General features: G+C 29.0%; 4 protein-coding genes across 5 annotated transcripts in view; 2 read left to right on the top strand and 2 right to left on the bottom strand.

Annotated features, from left to right (window-relative positions):
• Positions 1-7,144: 7,144 nt before the first annotated feature.
• Positions 7,145-10,740, top strand: LOC101492192 (calcium-dependent protein kinase 4-like). The gene is made up of 7 exons (XM_004496313.4): positions 7,145-7,837; positions 8,943-9,086; positions 9,220-9,372; positions 9,496-9,611; positions 9,769-9,936; positions 10,030-10,254; positions 10,394-10,740. The coding sequence occupies exons 1-7, from the start codon at positions 7,288-7,290 to the stop codon at positions 10,529-10,531; spliced, it is 1,494 nt and encodes a 497-aa protein (XP_004496370.1). The 5' UTR covers positions 7,145-7,287; the 3' UTR covers positions 10,532-10,740.
• Positions 10,741-11,406: 666 nt separating this feature from the next.
• On the top strand, positions 11,407-14,085 carry LOC101492532 (large ribosomal subunit protein bL21c). The gene is made up of 5 exons (XM_004496314.2): positions 11,407-11,814; positions 12,500-12,580; positions 13,083-13,184; positions 13,275-13,349; positions 13,810-14,085. The coding sequence occupies exons 1-5, from the start codon at positions 11,494-11,496 to the stop codon at positions 13,894-13,896; spliced, it is 666 nt and encodes a 221-aa protein (XP_004496371.1). The 5' UTR covers positions 11,407-11,493; the 3' UTR covers positions 13,897-14,085.
• Positions 14,086-15,445: 1,360 nt separating this feature from the next.
• Positions 15,446-19,255, bottom strand: LOC101492860 (uncharacterized membrane protein At4g09580-like). The gene is made up of 4 exons (XM_004496315.4): positions 18,794-19,255; positions 18,371-18,641; positions 17,920-18,090; positions 15,446-15,996 (listed from the first exon to the last, which is right to left on the bottom strand). The coding sequence occupies exons 1-4, from the start codon at positions 19,039-19,041 to the stop codon at positions 15,865-15,867; spliced, it is 822 nt and encodes a 273-aa protein (XP_004496372.1). The 5' UTR covers positions 19,042-19,255; the 3' UTR covers positions 15,446-15,864.
• A 3,931-nt stretch (positions 19,256-23,186) lies between these two features.
• The window catches only part of NAC32 (NAC domain-containing protein), a 3,540-nt gene continuing 2,562 nt past the window's right edge, over positions 23,187-24,164 (bottom strand). For both annotated transcript variants that reach the window (XM_073367126.1, XM_073367127.1), the window contains exon 4: positions 23,187-24,040. In XM_073367126.1, coding sequence (XP_073223227.1) covers positions 23,526-24,040 — 515 coding nt within the window. In that variant the 3' untranslated portion in view covers positions 23,187-23,525. The remainder of the gene's footprint in view (positions 24,041-24,164) is intronic.

Below are 24,164 nucleotides of genomic sequence, written 5' to 3'. Positions count from 1 at the left end.
AATTTCCTTATCTAACACACCAGAATGAGTCTTAAGTCTGATTTCTTCTGACAACAATTCACTAACTACTGATTCAACATTAGGAAGGGGAGAACGATGCAAAATACCCCCAAGAAGGCCCTCAAAATCATGACGAATAGCTATTAGAAACCAAACCAGACGTTGCTCTTCTCTTTGATCAATGTATGATTTGACAACTTTCAACTCATGTGATTCCGTGAAAGTCAATTCATCCCACATATTAGTCATTGCCGAATAGAATTCTTGAATGGTCATATTGCTCTGCTTAAGGGCTCTAATATCACTTTCCAACTGATAACGTTTTGCAAAGTTAGACTAAACATACAAACGTTCCAAGTGATCCCAAATCTATTTAGCAGTATCATATTTTGCTAGTTGTACTCCTATAGACAACTCAACAAAATTATTAATCCAAGTAATAATTTTTGAATTACTAACATTCCATGTTTTCAGATCTTTTGCATATTGAGTTTCATCATTTTTATCTGTAGGCTTAACAGAAGTTCCATCAACAAAACCCCACATATCTTTTCCAATCAAAAAAATTTTCATCACATAACTCCAATAAGAGTAATTTTGTCCATTGAGGTGAATACTAACAGCTTGAAGAAAATCATCCTTAACCCCAGCCATAACAAATAATGACAGGAAAATACGACAAACACAATCACTGAGACAAAATAAATTAGGGATAATTTGGTGTTGTGCGAGCACGACTTCTCTCTCTCCAGACGTTGTTTCGCTGATCCGACCGTTGAAGGCGAAGACCTAAATATTGTGAACCTGCTGTCCAAAAATCAGCCCAATCCAACGGTTAACGAATGCGCAATCGATGTTTTTCTGAGACTGATTTAACAAAATCGGGAATAGGGTTACTCTTCTTTTTTCTCTTTTGGTGGTTGTCTTGCCTATCAAAATAGTCTCTCTTGTCTACGGTAGATCCCAAAATCAACCAAATCTCTTTGATACCATGTTAACAATGAAAAGAGGAAGAAATTAGAGGAAGAAGATAAACAATCACTTTAGGGTTTCATAACATAGAATGAACCAAACTAAAGTTAATAGGATTACAATGAATATATATATATATATATATATATATATATATATATATATATATATATATTTAAATAGAAAATATCTAAAATACCCTTACTACTAATATATAATAACATTATCTAATATTTATACATTCAACTTTATATTCTGGTATATGTTGAGAGTCATTAATCTATCTATACTATATAATTCCTAATTAATGTTTTAATGGAGGAAAATAATCTTAAATTTGCAGCTTGTTTTATTTGGCGATGAAGGAATGTTTTTTTGTTTGTCAGATCCCATATACAAGCTGTAAGTACCATGCATCGGTTTTTGGCTATGTCATAATTAATATTCACATGTCTTAAAAGTAATTGTGTCATTTAATTACATACATATTAAAAAAATATAAATAAATAAAATATTACTTTATCAATTTATTTTTAACAAGTATTTATTTTTATCAATATTATAAATACATAGTAAAATATATTATATAAAAAATAATGCAAGTAGTATTAATTGAAAAGTACAATTAAAAAATAAATATATTAAAAATTGAAAATAATCAATTATTTTAGAACAATTAATTTTACAAATCGGTCGATTATCTTAAGACGGAGACAGTGTATTATTTTCAATATGCAACAATATTAGTACATAAGAGTTATATAGAAACATAATTAATATAAGAAGATGGTTCCTTTGATCATATTAGAATTCATTATGGTTCATGAATGTCAGAGATTATCTACCTTATCCCAACATTGTGATCTAATTTGTCTACTTTTTGTTTACAGAAGCATTGACAAGTAACAATATTTTTTGATACTTTATTTTTTTCCTAGTGTCTTATAACATGGTTTCCTCTCAAGTAGCAAGGACTAAATATAATGAACACAATAAATTTATACATGTTTTATGCCACGTTGCCACGTTTATTGAGCTGTAAGGAGTGTGATGGATTTGTAAAATACATTGAATTTGGAAAGTTGTATAGAGGAATAATCCAGGGTGGTTTTTATTAGATGAGGTGTGTGATGAAATTGAAAGGCGTTGGTTTAGAGAGGTTTGGTGCATGGTGTGAAGAAGAATTCATCATGTGAATCCATGTGCATTGAGTTGGAGAACATGCTCAAAGCAACTAACAACACACTTAGGTACACCTGTCCCTCTCCCATTCTCTTGGAAGCCTCCTATTAAAGTGTGTAATATATACTGTGGTCCCTACCCTTTCGAAATAACACTAATTTAATTATACCTTATGTCTTTTGAAAGTTTAATGATAAGAATTTGATTTTTTAATTTAAAATTACAAAATTAAAATTTACAATATAAAATAGTTTTTAGTGTCACTTTAAAATTAATTATGATAAAATTTAAACATTTTTAATGATCGTTAGACTACAATTGATTATGTTTTAATTTGATTATGATGAATTAAATTTATAAAAAAAATGAGGTACACCTTATAAATGCTCTCTCTTGGTGCGTCATTTATTCAATAGCCCTTTGGAACCTCAATTTCAAAAGTGAGAGTTTTTTCATATTAATTGGTGTTGAGTGGAAAATTTTGTTTCTTGAATTATGGGAATTTCTTCACACCCTTCTTTAGTTTCCCTCACTTTGAAAGATTTTATTGAAGGAAGTGATGAAGTAAACAACAATTCATCATATTTGTGGAGCAAAGTTTTGGAAGCACAATCCAAGAAGGTGGAGGTAACAAAGAAAAGGATGAAGAGTAGAAGGACAAGAAGGATTTCAATGAAGAGAAGGATTGGTTGTAGAAGAGGTTCTTATGGAATTCAGAGACGTGTTAGAACATTGAAGAGTCTTATACCAAACAGTGATGATTCCATTGGATTGGATGGACTTTTTAGAGAGACAGCTAATTATATATTGTCTTTACAAACTAGAGTGAGAGTTATGCAGGTTATGGTTGAGGTATTGAATGAATCTGATGAGTAATTGATCCATTTGTAAAGACTAAACAACAACATGGTTTATTTATAGTTATACAAAGATTGGTTTTGGATGTTTTTTATATTTGTTTATTTTCATGTTATCTAGAGTTAGATCAGTTTTATGGTTAATTTGTTGTTTGTGTCAAAGGATAACCAATATTACTGGTTTGTTACAATTCTTTGTTATCACTTATATATTATGTACCTGTATTTATAAAAAAATCACTCACTTGAGTTACTACTTATTTCATAATTTTGCTTTGTATTTTTTATGATGTTTGCAATGAATATGACTATGTAAGAAGAAAATAAATAATTTAGCTTTAGTTAGTGCTTCATATATACAAAAGTGAAATCTGCAAAAGTATATCTTGCCCTCTGAGCTTATGCCAAATACCCACAAGTTGATTCTCATAGATAGATGTGGCAATGTTTCAATAGTTCTAATCTCAAGTTTGCAACATTAAGTCTTCGAGGTAGTGTTAATTTTGAGTCTGTCATGATCACTTACAGTTTTGTCATTTGTGAAAAGGTGTCTCTATATTAGACTTTTTTTGATGTAGTGATTTCTATTATAGCCAACAATTCGAAACTTATTAATTACATATCATTTTATAGGCCTTCAATCCAAAAACTTAGATTCTCTTTTATGCAAGGATGGTACTTTTGCAAATAATTTATGAGTTTGCCTTCCATCTTCCCTTTTCTATATTGAAGCTGGGAGTTGAATGATTTCCAATGAATTCTAAGGAATGTTTTCTATATAACTTTTGAACATTGTTAATAAGTTGAATTGCATCATATTTTATTAAATTTATATCCAAATGAGTCAATTTTATTTGAGTGGTTTAAATTCTAAAAATGTGATTTTTATATAATATTTGAATCAAACTTATTTTATTAGGAATGGTTTGAGTTCGTAAAATTAAATTTAAATAATAATATAAAAAATAATAAAAATACTTAAAAATAAATCTACAAATATTTAAATAAATTCGTTCAGATTAAACAATAGCCACAAATTTAAATAAGTTGAATTAAAATATACATCGAAAAAGTCCTAAATGGACGGATGTACTAGTTTCCATTGACACAATTAGATAATATGCTCTTCAAGTTTCTCATCATGAATTACACTAGAGTCTAGATGTGATTATATGTCTTTGTAAAATGTCATGTTATTTGCAGTGACAACTACGTACTGTTATCTATACACAAATTACAAAAGCTCAAAACTCTTTTTCTTTTTTATAATAAGCTCGAACCTGTTTTCAATATTATTATATATATTACAAATTCACAGCTCCCATACAATGTTAAGTGAATATTTACGCACTCTCTAATATTAATAATATGATAAATCTGTAACATTAAACGTGGCCTAATATTTATACATTTTTATACGTAGTATAAAAACTTATTTAACCCAACTTTTAATCGTATCTGATATCATGCCGTAATTTATTTCTAAAGTATTTGTACCAATTTATTACGATTTTCTTTTCTAAACATTATTACGATTGACTAATTTATTATAGATAAATCATATTAGTTGATTAGATTCAATATGGTAAATACATATTGATAAAAAGAAATCAATATATATTGATACCCATATCATATAAATTTAAATATTTTTCTTTAAATATATTATTTTTTGAGATTTATATCATTCCCTAAAAATACATAAAAATTTAATAATAACTATACATATAAATAATAGAGTAAAGTTATATACTATTATAAACAAATTTGAAGAACTAATGTTGTTAGAGATTAAAGATTATACTCTCTAAGTCTAAAATTATTTTACACATAATCAATTATAATTTGTCTAACACTTCAAATAATTACATAATTTTAGTTTTTAATTTTTATTTAATATGTTGGCAAATAGTGATTAATTATCGGTGTCAAATAATTTTACACTGATAATATATATATATATATATATATATATATATATATATATTAATCTCATATTATTATGTCATAATCAAATATATCTATATGTTTGTGTCTTTTTTTATGTTAAAGTAGGATTATTAATGTCGTTATTTTGACATAAAAAATTATATGTTATTAAATACTAATAGAATATTTTAAGTGTTCTATATATGTAAATATAATTCAGTTAATAGTTACAAAAATATTAATATTTATGAATTTGGATTTGAAAGGAATTCTTCACTGTGACTTTAATTACTAAACTATTTTATCTATTACTATTCTTTCCATAAAAAAAGTATTCCAATTCTTAATTGTTATTATTGTCATTTTTTCTTTTAATAGCATTTGAACAAAAATGTTTAGCTGTTGAAAAAAGAAAACAAAATGTTATTTTTTTCAAAAAAAAAAAATCAATTTAACTTATTACTTATTTTAGACAGATCATACATGATACATCTCGTATTTTAGTAAATTACAAATATTAACATAAATATTTAAATGCATTTTTTGTTTTATTTAAAATAGACTTTTAGTCTTTTCATATTTAAAATCAATTTTTTTGTCTCATTAATATTTGACCCTAATATGTTTGATGATGTGACATTCTTGTTAACTTACTTTTGTTATTAATTTTATTTATATATATTAAAATATTTAAAATTTTGATTTATTTTTTAAAAAATATTTCAAATTTATTTATTTTATGTAACTTTTTTTAGTAACTTCAAATTTTAAAATAATTATATAACATAGATAAACTTTTAGTAATTTTATTATAAAGATTTTGATATTATATTTCATATTTAAATTTATGAAAATTTTAATATTATTATTATATTAAAAATAAATTTATAAAATAAAATATCAAAATTAAAATTAAAATATTTAAAAATTATTTATTTATCCAACAATAATAGAAAAAATTTAAAAAATTTAACAAATTTAAAATTTATTTATTTTAAATTTAATATTTTAACATTTTAATTTTATTATTTATTGTATTTGTAATGTTTTTAATATAAAACTTATTTTTAATACTTTTAGTATAAAATATAAAATATAAAATATTTATTTAAATAAATATTTTAAATTTTTTAATTATGGTTGGATAAAATAATTTTTATTTAAATATTTTAACTTTAAATAAATAAATAAGATAAATATGAAATAATATTAAAAATGTAATAAATATAAATATGAAATATTATATTAAAATAAATTGTTAACTATTTTATATAATTATTTTAAGAATTTAAATTATTAAAAAATTAAATAAGATAAATAAATTTTAAAAAGTTCTAATTTTAAAATTTTAATGTATATGTAAATAAAATGAAATTAATTTGATATTTAATATATAAAAATTAATAACAAAAGTAAATTAATGAGAGTACCATGTAATAAAAAATTGTGAAGACCAAGAAAATCAAAAGAATTAATATGTGACCAAAAATTCTTTTTAAAAATGAGAAAACTAAAAGTTTATTTTATACAAAATAAGAAATTTAAAATATATTTAAATCTAACGTAAAAGAACTTCTACCACTTTACCAATAAATAATCATATCATATCATTTTTTTTAATTAACTTTTTTTTATGTAAAAGGATAGTTCAAAGTAAAAAAGACCTTAAAATTCATATATTATGAATAATTTTAAAGAAATTTATATTTTTCTCCCTTCAATAATATTAGCAGTTATCAAATTTATATATGTCGAATTCGATATCTATATATTTTTTTTTATCTCTAGCCTAAATTATTGTTGTTGAATTATCATATCACATTAATTATAGATTGTTTTTCTTTATTTATAAATTAATTACTTTTTACCTTAAACATTTATGCCAAATAATAATATAATATATAAATAATATTTTTCATTTGTAAAAATTGTATCATTAATAATAAATAATAAAATAAAAATTCCAGTTAAAAATGAATATAAAACAATACATTAAATTAAAATATAACACTACATATTTATTTTAAAAAAATATTATTATCTTAAATAAATTTGTAGAGGAAGATATCGTAGAAGGCTAACATCACCCACACCTATAAAGAAGTTGCTTCTCCACCAATGAATTCAGCTTCCAATTCCAATCCAAACAAGAATCATTGTTGTATTGACAATTGTTACCCCAACACTCAAAAAAGCAAAATTTATGTACTAATATAGCATATCATAAAACCAACCAAACAAAAAAAAAAAACACAATCTTGTTGAGAGAGGGAAGAAAAAGAGAAACAAAAAAAGTGAAAAAGAAATAATCTTTAACCTCTTTAGATCAAACCCATTTGAATTTGAGATGCAGAAACATAGTTTTGGATCAAAATCATCATCAAAATGCACTGCTGTGTTACCCTATCAAACCCCAAGATTAAGGGATCATTACCTTCTTGGGAAGAAACTTGGGCAAGGACAATTTGGGACAACATATCTTTGCACACACAAATCATCAGGGAAACTTTATGCATGCAAATCAATTCCAAAGAGGAAGCTTTTGTGTCAAGATGATTATGATGATGTGTGGAGAGAGATTCAGATCATGCACCATTTATCTGAACACCCAAATGTGGTTCAGATTCAAGGGACTTATGAGGATTCTGTGTTTGTGCATTTGGTGATGGAGTTGTGTGCTGGTGGAGAGCTTTTTGATAGGATTATTCAAAAGGGTCATTATAGTGAGAGAGAGGCTGCAAAGTTGATTAAGACTATTGTTAGTGTGGTTGAGGCTTGTCATTCTCTTGGTGTCATGCATAGGGATCTTAAGCCTGAGAATTTCTTGTTTGATACTCCTGGTGAAGATGCTCAAATGAAGGCTACAGATTTTGGTCTCTCTGTGTTCTACAAGCCAGGTTGATTTCTTGTTTTATTTATTTATTTATTTATTCATTTTTTATTTCAGTTTTAGGGTCTTTAATTAAAAAAATGCTTTGTGATATCTTTTGGTTTAGTGCTTTTAGAAGATTCAATCTTTGTAGGTTGTTATTGTTGAAATGAATTATGAAATTATTGTAATTGTTTTATGTGTTAGCATCAAGGTTTTTTAAAAGCTTGGTTCACATTGTTTTGAATTAAGAAATTATTGTAATTCTCTTATGCGTTAGCATCAAGGTTTTATATCGTGGCTCTGGACCCATTTTTTAAAAGCTTGGTTAACATTGCTTTGAATTATTAAATTATTGTAATTATTTTATGTGTTAGCATCGTGGTTTTAATCCCGACACCAGACCTTTTTTAAAGCTTGGTTAAGATTGTTTTGAATTGTGAAATTATTGTAATTATTTTACATGTTAGCATCAAGGTTTTAAATTGAGGTCGCAAAGCTTATTTTGAAACCTTTGTTAGCATTGCTATCAAAGTGGTTATTCATTCTTGATTTCACGACATTGATGCTTGTTTTTTGTGTCTGTTTTGAGGTTCTCAACAAAACAATTCTGTGTTTCATTTTAATGCTTTCAGAAGATTCAATCTTTGTAGGTTGTTGATTTGAAATGAATGATGAAATTGTTGTAATTCCACTACGTGCCAGCATTTCTTTCAAAAGAGCGATTCTTTCTTGATTTCACCATATTGGTATTTTCTTTGTTGTTGTCAAAAGCACCACATGGTATCTTCTCTACGTGCAGTTTCTTTCTGCATTTGTTTTTAATCGTGAATTTTCTGAAGCTAGCTAGCTGATGAATATGCACTTGACTGTAAGAATTTGATTCCCAAAAATAAACTACACACTTCTGTTGTTGCGAGTTAAATTTCTTTGAATTGATTGCTTTGTGTTGTGTTCTGTGATATATTTAATTCCAAGCTTTATGTGTCCAGTAAAATTTTCCTTTAGGCTTGAACAATATTTTTGTCACATAACACACTAGAAACATTTCTATGTTTCATCCAACATATTTGGATACTATGAGTATCTACTCAGCATGAATGTAGCATCAACTTTTCTTTGTTTGTTTTCAGGACAAACCTTTCACGACGTAGTTGGAAGTCCCTACTATGTTGCCCCTGAGGTATTATGTAAGCTATATGGACCAGAAGTTGATGTTTGGAGTGCTGGTGTTATCCTATACATATTACTGAGTGGTGTCCCACCTTTTTGGGCCGGTAACGACTGTAGTTTCTGTTATAACTCTCTTGGATTTGTGCAATTGTTAAGCTTTTCTTGTCCATATATTATTTAGAGATCTACTTATATATTTTTGTGCAAATGTTTCAATCACTTTTTCATAACCTTCAGAAACCGAAGCGGGAATTTTCAGACAGATTTTACATGGAGATCTTGATTTTGTTTCGGAACCATGGCCAAGTATCTCAGAAAGCGCTAAAGATTTGGTAAAACAGATGCTGGATAGGGACCCTAGGAAAAGAATCTCTGCTCATGAAGTCTTATGTGAGTTCCTTGTGTACTAAGAGTAACCAAATTTTTATTTTTACACGCTACTAGTGTTTGCCACGGCGTTATAGTAACACAGTTTTGTAGAATATCTAACGACAATGGTTTATGTATAATCAGGTCACCCTTGGATTGTTGATGATAAAGTTGCACCTGACCAACCTTTGGATTCTGCTGTTTTGACACGCCTAAAGCATTTCTCAGCGATGAATAAACTTAAGAAGATGGCACTACGAGTATGTTTAGTTCTCATTATACTGCTTATACTTCTCTTTGATTTCATTATTTGATATTATCGAATTTGAAAATGTCATAACTTTGTATACTCTATCCATTTCTATTTTTCATCTAACTCATGCACTTACATTTTTTACATCTAAAAATTATTTTCAGGTGATAGCAGAAAGACTTTCGGAGGAAGAAATAGGCGGGTTAAAAGAGTTATTCAAAATGATTGACACTGACAACAGCGGAACAATCACTTATGAGGAACTCAAAGATGGTCTAAAAAGAGTTGGCTCTAATCTCATGGAATCCGAAATTAAATCCCTTATGGACGCGGTAGGTGGAATATCATTATCATTGATTGTAAAAGATAAGAAGGTCTTTTATGTTATTTCAAATAAACTCTGATTCTCATGTGAACTTTTGCAGGCTGATATAGACAATAATGGAACAATAGACTACGGTGAATTTCTCGCGGCTACACTGCACTTGAATAAGATGGAAAGAGAAGAGAATTTGGTTGCAGCTTTTGCCTATTTTGATAAAGACGGTAGTGGCTATATCACCATTGACGAGCTTCAACAAGCTTGTAAAGACTTTGGTCTTGGTGAAGTACATCTCGATGACATCATCAAAGAGATTGATCAAGATAATGTAAGTTCCTTGGAATGCCTATGCTCAATCACGAGAATATTTCCTTAGTTCTTTTGCTCACCAACCGAGTTGTCTGCATGGGACAATTGTGGATAATCTATTATTGTCCTAAATCTCTAATAATATTTTTTTTCATCAGGATGGGAGAATTGATTATGCGGAGTTTGTGGCAATGATGAAAAAAGGCGATGCAGATATTGTTAGTAGGAGCAGAACCATGAAAGGCAATTTGAATTTCAGTATTGCAGATGCATTTGGAGTGAAAGACTCCTCTTGATATTCTAACTGAAATCTTTTGTACAGTTAGGAAGAAGGAATATTGGTAGAAGAAATATCATAGTCTAACTTTCATAGCCACATGATTATGATATGTTTTCTTATATTGGAACTATGTTTATGTTCTTGAGCAATGTTTTTATTTATTTACTTACATTCTTCAGAAATGTCCACAGAAGTTTAATATATTCAGCTCATATATATTGGTTAGCTTTGATGGCTATGGTTCTAAAAAATGAAGTAAAGGTGTGTGGATGGTGAGAAAGTCCATACTCTAACTCCACACACATATTTGCCACTTTAAATCAAAATTAATTTTAATTTATCGATACAAACTATAGAAAGTTATCAACATGGTGTATGGTGTGACATAATTGGGAAGTGATTGAGTCATTAAGTTTTCGAAATTGCACACACACATATAGCTTGGTTTAAAAAATCTAAGAAAAAATATATATATATTTTTTTAAAAAAGTTGAAGTTAATATTTATTCCATTACATAAAAAAATTTCACATTATTTAAAAATCAGGTTAATGTAATTTATAAATATCCACACTCCTCATATTTTTACAACTCATAGTGTCATAGTACATCAAAATTAATCTCTCTTGAATTTTCCTGGACATTAATTGAAATCATAAAATGTCTCAATAGATCAAAGTAGTAAAATAAAATAAAATGAAATATAAATATAATTCAATTAATAAGGAATGATATCAATATACATATGCAAGAGTCTATATTCGAACAAAGAGAATCCATTTCTATTTAGTAAAAATTAAATAAAACGAGCATAACAATACTAATAATATTTTTATTTGAAAAAAAAAATAATAAAATAAAATGTGGGTTTGTAAGAGTAAATAAATGGATAGGAAGAAGGAGAAAAGAAAGAGAAGATAAAGCTGTGTGAGAGAGAGAGAGAGAGAGAGGAAGTTCTCTCCTATCTCGAAATTCCAAAATGGCTTCTTCAACTGCAACTCTTTCCACTCTATGCGCTTCTTTCGGAACCCATTGCTCAATTTCCCTAACCTCCAAAACCCAATTCTCTGTTTCTCAACCTTTCTCCTCTTCTTTTCCTTTTCCTTCTCATAAATCATCTTACAACCTCTCTTTTCAATCCACTTTCTCACCGCGCTTACGTCTTCTGCCCAAATCCACTGACTCTACAGTGGCAGCACCTGAGTCTGAGTCTGAACTGTCTTCGCTGCAGACCGACTCTCAACCCACTCAAATTGTCCAATCTCCTACGTGGGAGAAGGGTCTTTTTGCAGTTGTAATGGTGAGTTTTCTGTAGCTTTTTCCAATGTTGGCTGTGGATAGGGTCACCCTTTTGTTTTAATTGTTGAAAAGTTGTAGTCTTTGTGTATAATGATGAGTTTGCATGTTTGTGGCTACCCATTTGGTTTAATCTGTTTACAATTTATCTGAAACTGTTGTTTGTGTTTGTGCTATTGGTAAGTAGTAATGCAAGGTTTGAGTAATTTGTTTGTTTGCTGATTATGATTATTTTAAGGGTGAACCCCATGTCTTTTCTTAGTGATTGTATGATTGCACATGTACTTGCAAATTGTGGAATTTGCCTCCTTCAAGTGAACAATTTGCTTTATATTGTGTAAAATAAGTAATTTCAACAGTTGATAAGAAAGTTGACGGTTCAATACATTTGTGATTGTTATGTATGTGAATGTAAGATTATTCATTGATTTTTCATGAAAAATTGAAATTATTTAGTTTACACTCGAACAAATTGCTCACTTTAGAGGAGCAAATTACAAAAAGTAGCAATGCTTGATGAAAACGGTTAATCTGGATAATTTTAACTGTTGTTTATGTTGTTGGGCTATATGTTACCCTCCCAATTTGTTGGGTCGGTAAATAGGTACTTGTTTTTGTTCTGGGGTCTCTGCAAATTTGTGTCTTCTATTCTTGTGCTTTTTAACATTTTCTTTTGTTGCTTTGTTTAGATTGGTGGACGACAATATATTGTTCACCCCGGGCGCTGGCTTGTTGTTCAGAGGCTCAAAGGTGCTAATGTTAACGACAAGGTACACATCTTGTCTGTTCTTAATTTCTGCAATTTGACATGTTGCAGTTCTTATTCATTTTCAGTCTTCTAGCCATAGCTGTGGACCATTCATTAAATATTTCTATTTATATGTGATTGTTATTGTCACCAACTTATTATCACCATTTTCTCCCTAAACATGCTTCTAAAATGGCTACCATTTGAATGTGATGGAGGCTTAGAATTATAATTAATGAAATACCAGTACGGTGTTTATGTAAGTGTGAACAAGCACACAACTTAGAGTGTGTAATCTTTTCGGGGGAAAATACAGTATTCCATTTTATGGTGTAATTGGTTGTCACAAGAAAACATATCTGAGACAGTTATCTGTTGGTTTATTATATCAAACTTTTATCTCTCCCAGAAACCTTGATACAAAATGTTTTTGAGGTGGAGAGTGAATTTGTTAAGTTGAATATTTTCCGTTACTTTCAAAGCTTTTGTCAATTTACATTAATTTTAGCTCTTCTGAACTGTAGATTGCGCTGCATAAGGTTTTACTAGTTGGCACAGATACATCCTGCTACATTGGGAAACCAGTAGTAACAAATGCCGTGGTATATGCAACAGTGGAAGAGCAGGTACACTTATTTCTCTCTTGTTCTGTTCTCCTGGTAGGAAGCTAAACGAAAAATACCTCTTCCACATTAACCGTTATGTTTTTAATGCAGGGTTTAGATGACAAAGTGATTGTATTCAAGTACAAAAGAAAGAAACACTATCGCAGAACAATTGGACACAGACAGGTGCTGTCCTTTTACTTTGCAATCTAATTATTTATCAAAATCTATTGCGATTAACATGTCTATATGTCACTTCGGAATTTATTCACAGGGACAAATTTTTGTACCCTCTAATTTCTGAAAGGAGCTTAGAAATATGTGAATCCGTGTTGTGTATATCAATGTTTGCCTGTGTTCTTGGCAAAAAATAAGTCATTATTTATATTTGTTAAAATGAGCAGTAATGCATACATGAAAATTTTAAATGCATGTGTTCCAACTTCCAAGGAACATATAGAAGCAAAATAGAAAATTTTGGTCATCTTCAATTTTTTCCTTTCTAAGGTGCCTATAATCACATCTCGGATGGTTTACCTATTCGACTGCGTGTCCAAGATATTACTGTGCCTAACGTTATGCAGATTAACTTAATTCAATTATTTATCAGAATTTGATGTTTTATTTGGTTTACAACTCGTGACAGCCAAACACACGCATCCGGATAAATAGCATTATGGGCTATGAGGACTACCCAAAAGTTACTATGGACGACATCAATTTGGAATCATGAAAATTTAGTGCACTATGCTAGTATTGTATCTTCTTTCATCCATAATTATTAGCAATCATTTTACCATGGTTAGTTTGGCTTGTATCAGGAATGGATTTGTTTGAATGTTTATGTAAGTTGTTAACTAACTATTGTATGGCATATTGTAATCTTTTGTTTCTAAATGCATTGCTATATTCCTGTCTCCAATTTTTACCTGCCAATTTCCAACTTCTACTGTGAAGAGTTTGTTTGCTTGGGGTTATTACATTTTCAGTTCTCTTTACCTTGCATAGAAAGATTTGCCGGAATAGATTTAATTTCACAATGTTAAGTTCTACTTATCCTTTTTAATTGGAGCAAGTAAAATCTATTTGAAAGTATTTTGTTTCTTAAGTGTACAAGCGATGTTGTTTTCATTTTTTACTCAAAAATAAAAAATGATGTTTTATCTTTAATTTAAGAGCAAATTACTCTCCCCTCCTTTAAAAAAAGCTTGAGTTACACTCCGCGTCTCTCTTATGTTAAAGTATACACTTCCCTCCCCCTAAAAAATATTTTTAAATTACACTATTTTCCCTTAAGAATTAAATGTATTACACTTTATTCTATTCTAACATAAATAATGATAATTTACTTTTAACATTTTATTATTTATTTTATGATTTTAAAATATAAAATTCAATTTTGAATAATTTTTTTTTATCGGTTTTAGTAATTTGTCAACAATTATTTTTTATTTTTTATTTTTTTTTATCTTCTATTGCATCATAGTTTATAAAGGAGTTTTAAAATTATATTTTAAGGATTTGGTGAAAAAAAAAATGCATTAGAAGTTTGATTATATTAAAATGGACTAAAGTATTTTATCAAAGGAGGAGTGTAGATTTTAACATCAGAGAAGAGAGGGAAATGCAATTCTATCATCACATAGAGGAGAGTGTAGATTTTAAAAGTACGTTAGTGATATTGATTTACTAAGATCTAAGGTTAAGTATATTTTCATATGTACAAAAAAAAAAAAAATTAACAAGAGTGTTATCATCGTAGTATTATCATTATCCATTTTTCTTTTTGGGATCTCAATTAAATTAGTTTAAGACAATGCTGTTCAATTTTCAAATTTGATGTAGTATGTCTTGGCACTTTTTTCTTCCTCTTATCGAGGGACATGTCAATTGCCAGCAGCTTGATGCCATCCAGCATATCAACCAGATCCCCTGCAACCTTCATATTTTAGTAATAATTTATTGCAGCTTCAGCCATCTTTTAACCAATGTTCTTTAACCTCAGTAAATCAACCATGCATAGAGTAGGCTCTATCTAAACAAATGTATTATAACGTGATCTAGATGGAACCAAAATTTGATTTATTCAAACATGTATGTATTTTGCAACCAATACCAATTTAAAGGCAGATTGCATTGTTGCTGATAGTATTCACAGCTTGCATACAAAGCAGGGATTTGAGTTGTGTGCATCCACAGACATCCCAGTCCCTCATGAATATGAATCAGTAGGATGCAATCAAGTTGGACAATATTAGAATTCAATGTAATGAGAAGACGAGTAATAACTAATAGTTGAAATTCTCTATTATATCTTGTAATGGATAAACAATGAATAGTACAAAGTAAACGTATGTTCCTATGTAGTACAAGACAGATACGCCAACAACATTGATAAACATTCACCACATCGTTCCGATGTAACCAAAAGCCAGATTAGGAGTAATTTAAGTTCTCCACCAAAACCTTGCAGCCATAGCTGAGTATATTGATCATCACTAGCTTAGTCTACTCTAACTCTCTCCACACGATCAAAAAGGAGGGAAAAAAGAGAGGCTCCACCATAGAAAATAATAGGAGCATTTGCTACTGATTTAATAATTAATACTTTCTTTATCTTGTTAATTAATATCCACTCTGATCCGCTGTAACGTGCCCTTTAACAAATGAATTGAGCAAGCTTAGCTGTGCCAGCACGACTTCATTCATATACCCGCTTCCTCTTTAAAAGTGTTGGAAGTATAGAAACAAAACCAATGAGGAAAAGCACCGATAATGTCTTAAAATCATATAGATCCTTGACTGACTTTAGATCCCCAAGAGCAAGGCCAGCCTGATTAAATAACAACAGAAGCATTAAGAGTATTATAAAAAGAAATAATACACTTACCACAAAAGTTTGACAAACCACAATAGAAGATATTTAGTCTATTCATCCAAGAGTTTGGAATTTTAAAAAAGGAAACTCCATGATGAATAAAAAAAAACACAAACAAAATACTTTCCCAGAGATCCAGATGAGCAACATAAACCAAACGATGTTATATATTGTCACAAGACCATATCTTCTGATAGACCATTTAAATCTAGCCCTCTATAAATAATTTGGACTGAAGTTTTCCTCGGTCCCCTTCAACCTCTCGCCTTTGAACTATCCTCCATAAAATTTTACCCTCCTTACCAGTTTTTATGGGTCTTATATACACATGTCCAAATCATCAAAGAAGACCCTCTACCAATGTTTTTCTACAATGGGGTCTATGCCAATGACTTCATTCCTAATTATATATTGTCTAGTACATCCACTAACTTATGATAATATATTTAGCTCTATAGCATTGATCTTGATGGCTTTTTATTGCCAAGCATTTAGTTTTATTCAACATTGCAAGTCTTATAACTGTGAAATACTTTTCTATCGCCCTTCTTGGATGCTATGGTTGACATCTACCCCTATCCCCTGTCACATACTATATTTTACTTCAGCTTCAGTGAAAGTCGTGCTTCCAAGGTGTCTCCATATCTCTAACTGTCCATTTATTTCTTCTCTCAACTATCTGACGACACCGTCTCCAAACAGTATGCACCATGGCACCATCTTTTGAATATACTTAGTATGCACATCTAGCACTAAGAGAAAAATAAGGGCTTGCAGTTGACTTGACCCTTGGTGTACACCATATGGCTTAAGCTATGGAACCATAATAAATAAAAAATGAGATACAAGGGATAAATGCGAAAAGCATACTAATATATGATCAACATCAATCCAGCACAAAATAATCAAAGAAACAAAATATATGAGCAATAAACAATGGAACCATTCTTATCAGTTCAATAATCAAACCAGCCAAATTACTAAAAACAAAAGATCAACATGAAGAGCATCCTAAGCGGATACTGAAAAAAGGGCTTAGATGCTGTTCACTCATAGGAAACTATGCAATAGAGGTACTAGAGGAATCCTCAACCCACTAAGTACTACTCTTCAATCCCAAAAACAATGTCTCCTCTAACATATTCCTACAACTTGACCTGTGCCGTTTCAAATTAAACTTTACCAGCATAGCCATTCAAATCCTAAATATTCTTCAAGATCGTCGACAACATTGTAATAATGCCCTGAAAATTGTTTGCAACAGGCCTTGAAACCAAGGACAACCCCATACTTTCTTTGAGAACTCATACTTTCCATGATTTTACAGTTTGCTTAATTTTGTTTTACCCTTCTTGTTCAATACTTCAGATAAGCAAATATGAACACATCATGTGTCTTCTCAAATATAAATTACTTCAATTTAAATAATAGAAATATTTCCTCTAAAAGAAACACATTCCAAAATAAACAGATTGAATTCAGCGTTCCTAACATTAGGGGGAAAACCTGCTAGGTTGTCATTTGTAAGGCTGATGAACTAGGACATTATCTTAAGTCCCAAGTCATTTGAGGACCAATGTTGGTCAACTTAAGTTGATGATCATCCAATAAATGTGGTAAAACAGTCACCCATATTTCTGCATTTTTCCTCCTTAAGTAAGAAGACACTCATATTATACTTCAAAGATTGTTCCAAAAGTAGAAGCACATAAACAAAAATAATTAAGGCATGTAATAAGAGACTAATTAAAACAAGGTGACAACACAAAAACTAAAGTATACCACATAAACACGGGGATTAGCAAATGTCGAGTTCAAAGAGCAAGGGAAACAGTGGGAGTATAGTAAAATAACAGTAAGATAGGCAGAAAAACTTACTCTGACAGTAATATAAGAGGCTGGAATAAGACCGATCAAAGTTGCGAAAAAGAATATATGAAATGGTACATCAACAATTGGAGATGCCAAATTGATGAAAAGATTTGGCAATGTTGGGGTTATCCTTAGAAAAAGCATGTAATTCAGCAGCTTATCCCTACGCTTTGCTATCTGAATCAACCCATAAAATAAACAAGAAAAAGAAAACAGGTAAGCACTAAAAACCGTCAATGCTATAATTTCAAGACAAACATCAAAGAGGGGGCAAAAAGCCATGACAAAGACACAACACAGACACATAGACATCAATAATAATTTGAAAAAAACAAAAGTGATCGAATATAACTATGAATATAACTATGTGTAAGTGTCGTGTCTGTGATCGACATGTGTCAAACATTATATATGTCTTTAATATATGATGTCAAACATCAGAAAAGAAGGCACAAACCTCAGCTTGGAAAAACCTTAACCTTTCAGGCCACAACCATGTAACAATAGGCCTGCCAATTAACTTAGACAAAAAGAAGCACGAAGATGCTCCAGCCGTTGCATTGAAAACAACCAACATTATTCCTCTTACAACTCCAAAAAGAGCACCGGCTAACAATGACATAAAAATTGTTCCTGGAATCATAAATGTCTGCATAAAGATATACGTGGAACAATACCCAACAATGAACTGTGCCGGGTTCTCTTTCGCATACGTTGAAAATTGATCTCTGCAAGAAAAAAAAACCCAAAAAAAACCAAGAAAAGGAAAAACACTGTAAACACACATAAATCGAAAAAAAGAGCCGAATTTTATTGCTGCTGAAAGAAAACCTAAAAAGAACGAGATTTTATGAAAATGAAAAGGAGAGGGAAAAAGTACTTGAGTGTGCGAAGATCGGATAGAGTACGAGGCAATTTGAGATTGGCGGAGGTTGAGGCAGGCATGGTGAGGTAAATGCAGAAGAGACCGATGGAGAAGACGAAGAAAACTGCGACGGCGACGGCGAATTCCCATGTATTGAGAGGGAACCTTTCTGATTTAGGTTTCTTGGAGGTGGGGGAATCGTCTTCAAGCTCCATGCCGCTTTCTTCGTCTTTTAACGCCGTTAAGTTTCTCGGCGCCGCCATCGACGGCGCGGTGGATCTGATTTGATCCGATCGGATTCAATCACCGGGATCCCATAACGGCGTGTGACAATTGAGTCGAAATTTTGGATGAACTGAACTGAAATATTTGTTTTGAATAGATTTGGGTGAGCGAAGAGAGATGGTTCTGCGAAATTTAGCTGCAATGTCAGAGACAGAGAGTGAAAAGGAAGGATCTTTTTTTAGTTTTGAAGAACGTATAAACAAACAAGAATGCAAAATATTTATCGATATTTTCTTTTTCTTTTTTGACGGGAATTTATGGATATTTCTATAACACCATTTCATTTTTACTTTACATACTAATAGACCATTTCTTTTTTTTTTTTGTAACGGAAAAATAGATAATTTCTTTTTCGGTTCTAGGGATAGATATAACTATTTAGGTAAAATATATTTATGATTTTTTATTATTAAAATAATTAAATTTATCTTTACTTCTTTGGATTAAACCACAATTTCCTCACTTTCATTTTTTTTTCAAAAATAATAATAATAATAATATTAATATTAATAATTGAACCTGTACAATTTATGCCGAAGAGTATGTCACCAAAAACAATAAAATAGAGTAGAGTAGTTTGTATAAGAAAATATAGAGTAACATTTTTTATTTAAAAATAATTGAAAGTGAATAAGCTTTCGGGTAGAACTTATACCATATGAATAGTGAACAGTTGATAGCAGATAAATATGGAAATTAAATTTAAAATATTTTATAAAATTAGTGGTCATACTAAAATATAAATATAAAATAATATACAAATATAATATAATTAATATATAATATTTTGAATTAAAATAACAATATTAAATAAGAGAGAATATGATATATTAAATAAGAGAGAATATTAAATAAGAGAGAATATGATATATTATAAGAAAAAATTATTATCGAAGATATTTACTTTGATCTTATACACTTATAGCCTAACAACTAACCTTATCAAATAAAGTTTAAATAATCATTTTAATTCCAAAGATAAATGACACCGTCACAGTAGCTCTAAAATGTATTAAAATTCTAAAAACATCTATAAATGCAAGTTTATTTTAGTCAATTTGATTTTCCAATTTTTTTCCTTCTAAAAAGGCAAGTGTTAACGGTTAGTATATATTAGTGAAAAAATTGTTAGTAACATAACATAGATTAAACCTTGAATCTCATTCATATAATAACTCTGGTGTATTAATTTCATCCAATAAATTATTAACAAAAAAACATACTTAAAATTGTATTTATAATTTTGATATATCTAAAATATTTTAAAATGTATTTATAATTTTAGTATATTTAAAATTATAATTATGATAAGGTGTTTTTGTTTTCAATGCCCCAATTTTAAAAAAACAAAACAAAACTATTTCCTTTTGAAAATTATATATTAAAATATTTTTTTTACTTATAAATCGTATTTGCAAATAATGCATTTCTTATAGAAGTATGCGTTTGTAAAAATGACTTCTTTAAAAGAATTTTATATATAACATTTTTTCATAAAAAACATTACAAATTTTATAAATTTTACAAATTCGTTCAAATGCATAGAATTAAAAAATATTATCCAAACACTACTCGTATTAAAATTAAAATAGACATTAGAGAAAAAGTGTAAAAAAATACCAACTATATCAATTAACTGGTCGTACTAAAAAATGTTGTCCAAATACTATACACAAATCTAGTCTATCTACATAATTTTTGTAAAATTTATGATGTTTTTTATAAATAAATTATATATATATATATATATATATATATATATATATATGTGTATATATGTATTTAGTTAATTTAAAAAAAAATGAAAAATTGAAAAAAAAATATCTCTTTAAATAAGTCGTCTTTACAAACTCAGACTTCTTTAAAGAAATTGCTACTTGTAAAAGCGATTTATAACTAAAAAAAACATATTTTAATATATAATTTTAAAAAAATAATAATTTAATAGATGTTTTTAAAATTGAATTATTAAAAATAAAACGTATGATAAGAGCACTTTACACAATTAAGGATTAGTACACTTTATTTTTGTCGGAACCTTTTATGACGGGTTAATTTTTCTTTTCTTGCAAAACAACTCGTTAAAAAGTAAATTTATGGAACAAGATATTTATTATAAATCATTTTAATTTCTCTAAAAAAATTATTCTCTCGTTAAAGTAATCCATCAACAGATACTTTAAATGAAATTAAGTTCTTGAATTTAAGTTTATTAACAAATTTTAGTAAATTAAAGACTAATTATTGAAAGTATTTGAGTTTCAATTTTTAATAAAATAGTCATTTATTTTCTCCGCTGAGCCAAAAATTATTTCCATTATCTTGGAAGGTTAAAAAATAGCAAATAGAACCATGTTTTCATCACAAATCTCAAACTAAACAACTATGATAATAATATCCTTATACTTTTTCATCTAGTATCATCTACTACCACTCTTAATTAATATGGAGATTAATTGGGAGGCATTTTGCAAACTCCTCTTCATTTTCTGTTCGCAGTTTTTTAGTTATAATATATCTTTTGTTTGTGAAGTCCTAACTTCACCTTGCACCATTGTCAAAGCTACATAGTGATCACACCTTCGTTTTCTTCTTCACTCTAGGGAGTGGATTTTTACCCCTTAAATTCACAAATATGAAAATTTTCAATTTCCTTCAAACTTTAACTCTTGTTTATCCTAATTCTATGTTAAAATTGCATTTGATTCTATTTATGTAAAATTAATTTACGTACAACCATTAATAGAAACGATGAAATTTCGTATATATATTTTTTATAAGTTAAAATTAGTTCATACATTCTCATGATTAAAAATAACATATGTTTCATCAAATTATATAGAATTCATATAAATTTAATAGAATCAATGTATTTTACCTAATTAAAAAAACTATATTAAAAGATGTACGTTATAAAATATATTATTAACGTTATTTACTATAAAGAAGAGCTCAAAGAGACCACGAGTTAATATTCTGAAAACATTTTTCTCTCGTAACTTTCCAAAAAGCCCAACACACATAGATAAACATAATACCATTGGTTCCAGATACATTGAGCTCAATTCAAAAAATTTATTTATATTTTATTTCATCTCTGAAATGAAGAAAATGAAAATCATTTCGAACTTTGAAGGTTTTTGGATAATGATAGCTAGCCGAAATATTCCATCTAAAATGAAATCTAAATAATATATATTTTATTTGAGAATGAATAATATAAGTGTAATATAGAGTGAAGTATAAGCTTCTATAAGTGGATGTGACTATTTCCACATGTAAACCCACATAGTTATCTTGTAACGGGTCAGAGAGCATTCTAATGCTACCTTCAAATTAGGCCCCTAATAATTGGACTCCTCTCCACTCCACTTTTACTTTTTATTTAGCATCTAGATTGTTCACAATCACAAATTATAAAAAGTAATTTCAAAATATTGTTGATTGGTGTCTTATTGTCTGAATTGACCATGCTCAAGTCAATGCCAATGACACAATTAGCCTCTTCTTTTTGTGTGTCACCAATCCATTTTTGGTGGGGTGTGCCCAAGTATGTGGTCCTCAACCTTGAGACCTTACCCAAAATGACAATATTGCTAGAGATTACCAAGAGACACAGTAAATAAAAACTGAAATTATACATATATATTTTATGAATTAACATGTTGAAGTTGATCGTCAATATAAAATAATTTTATAATATTTTTTTAATCTTATATTTTTACGTGATATTTTTTATCTATTCAAAATATATTTAAAAAAATAAAATTTATTATTTTTTGGATATATATTTTTAGACAAAAATATCGTTTATTTACTTTTTAGATGTATACTTTTGAATGGAGCTATAGTTTTTAAAAACATAATTGAATCAGACATTTGTTTAGCCAACATAGACCTCGGAAAATGTTCACATTGTAAAAAAATAAATTTAAGGTAATTAATAGCTCACACATTATGTCCTTGAGAGAGGTAGTTAATAATGTAATGGTAGCCTCTTCTTATGACAAGAATGAAAAAAAAGATGATATATAATAAAGTGGAAGTATGCATTGACATAACTCTCATAAATCTCAGATAATGATGTAAAATAGCTTAAAGCAAAATAAAGCCACACTATGCATGCAAAAAAAGAGAATGTACATTTATGAGTGACATATAGCCAAGGACACATTACAAAGTTAAACTTATATTGATACCAAAAAGAAAGAAAAAAATAAAAGAAAGTGTCTTCTCTTATGAACTCTAAACAAAAGGAGATTAATCACTCTTCAAGTGAATTAATCTCCATCATCACAAAAATAATAATAATAATATAATATCAGCAGCAACTTCTAAATTAGCTTGTGGTAATTAAGATGAAATGGAAAACTAAGATATAATGAATCCATATCATCATATACTTAGAGACTTGAATTTTATTTATTGGCTATATAATATGGATTATATAATGACACTCAAGTTATGAATCAGGAAAGCATCCTAAGATATGATTAGCTTGATTTGAAGATTGCAGCTCATGATGACTATGAGGTATCATCAATGGCAAGTTTTGATGTGAAAAGTAATTAGCTGTTGTTGTATCTGTAAATTGTGAAGTGAACAAGTTGTCCAAGCTTTTCCAATCTACTATATTGTTATTGCTCCTTTCTTCATTGCAATCTTCATTATTGTGATGTTGTAATTGGTTACATTCTTCTAGTTGTGGAAGTTCAATGAGGTTTTTGTCCATAATAAGTGTTTGGTTTGATAGAAACTGTTGCTGTTCTGTGCTAAAAGGGTGACTATAACTTGTACCTTCATGAAAAATATCTGTTATTGATAAGGGTCTTGTTGTTGAATAGGTTTCATCTCTGAAATAGTGTGGTTGTTGATGTTGATGTTGATGTTGACTACTACTACTACTACACCATGGTTCAAAACCTGGCCTGTGGCTTGGACTAGGCTTTCTAAATGCTCTGCACACAACCCATCCTTCTTCCTGCAGTGATTAACAAGTTCAAGTTATTACACTGAAGAATGAAAGAGAAGCTTGAGAGTATAATAAAAGAGACTGTGCATGTTTCAAAATGCAGAAATTAGTGTGTGAAATGGGAAAGAG

The sequence above is a fragment of the Cicer arietinum genome, chromosome 4 (genome assembly GCF_000331145.2).
Source record: "Cicer arietinum cultivar CDC Frontier isolate Library 1 chromosome 4, Cicar.CDCFrontier_v2.0, whole genome shotgun sequence".
NCBI lineage: Eukaryota > Viridiplantae > Streptophyta > Magnoliopsida > Fabales > Fabaceae > Cicer > Cicer arietinum.
This window is presented reverse-complemented; position numbering and strand designations above follow the sequence as displayed.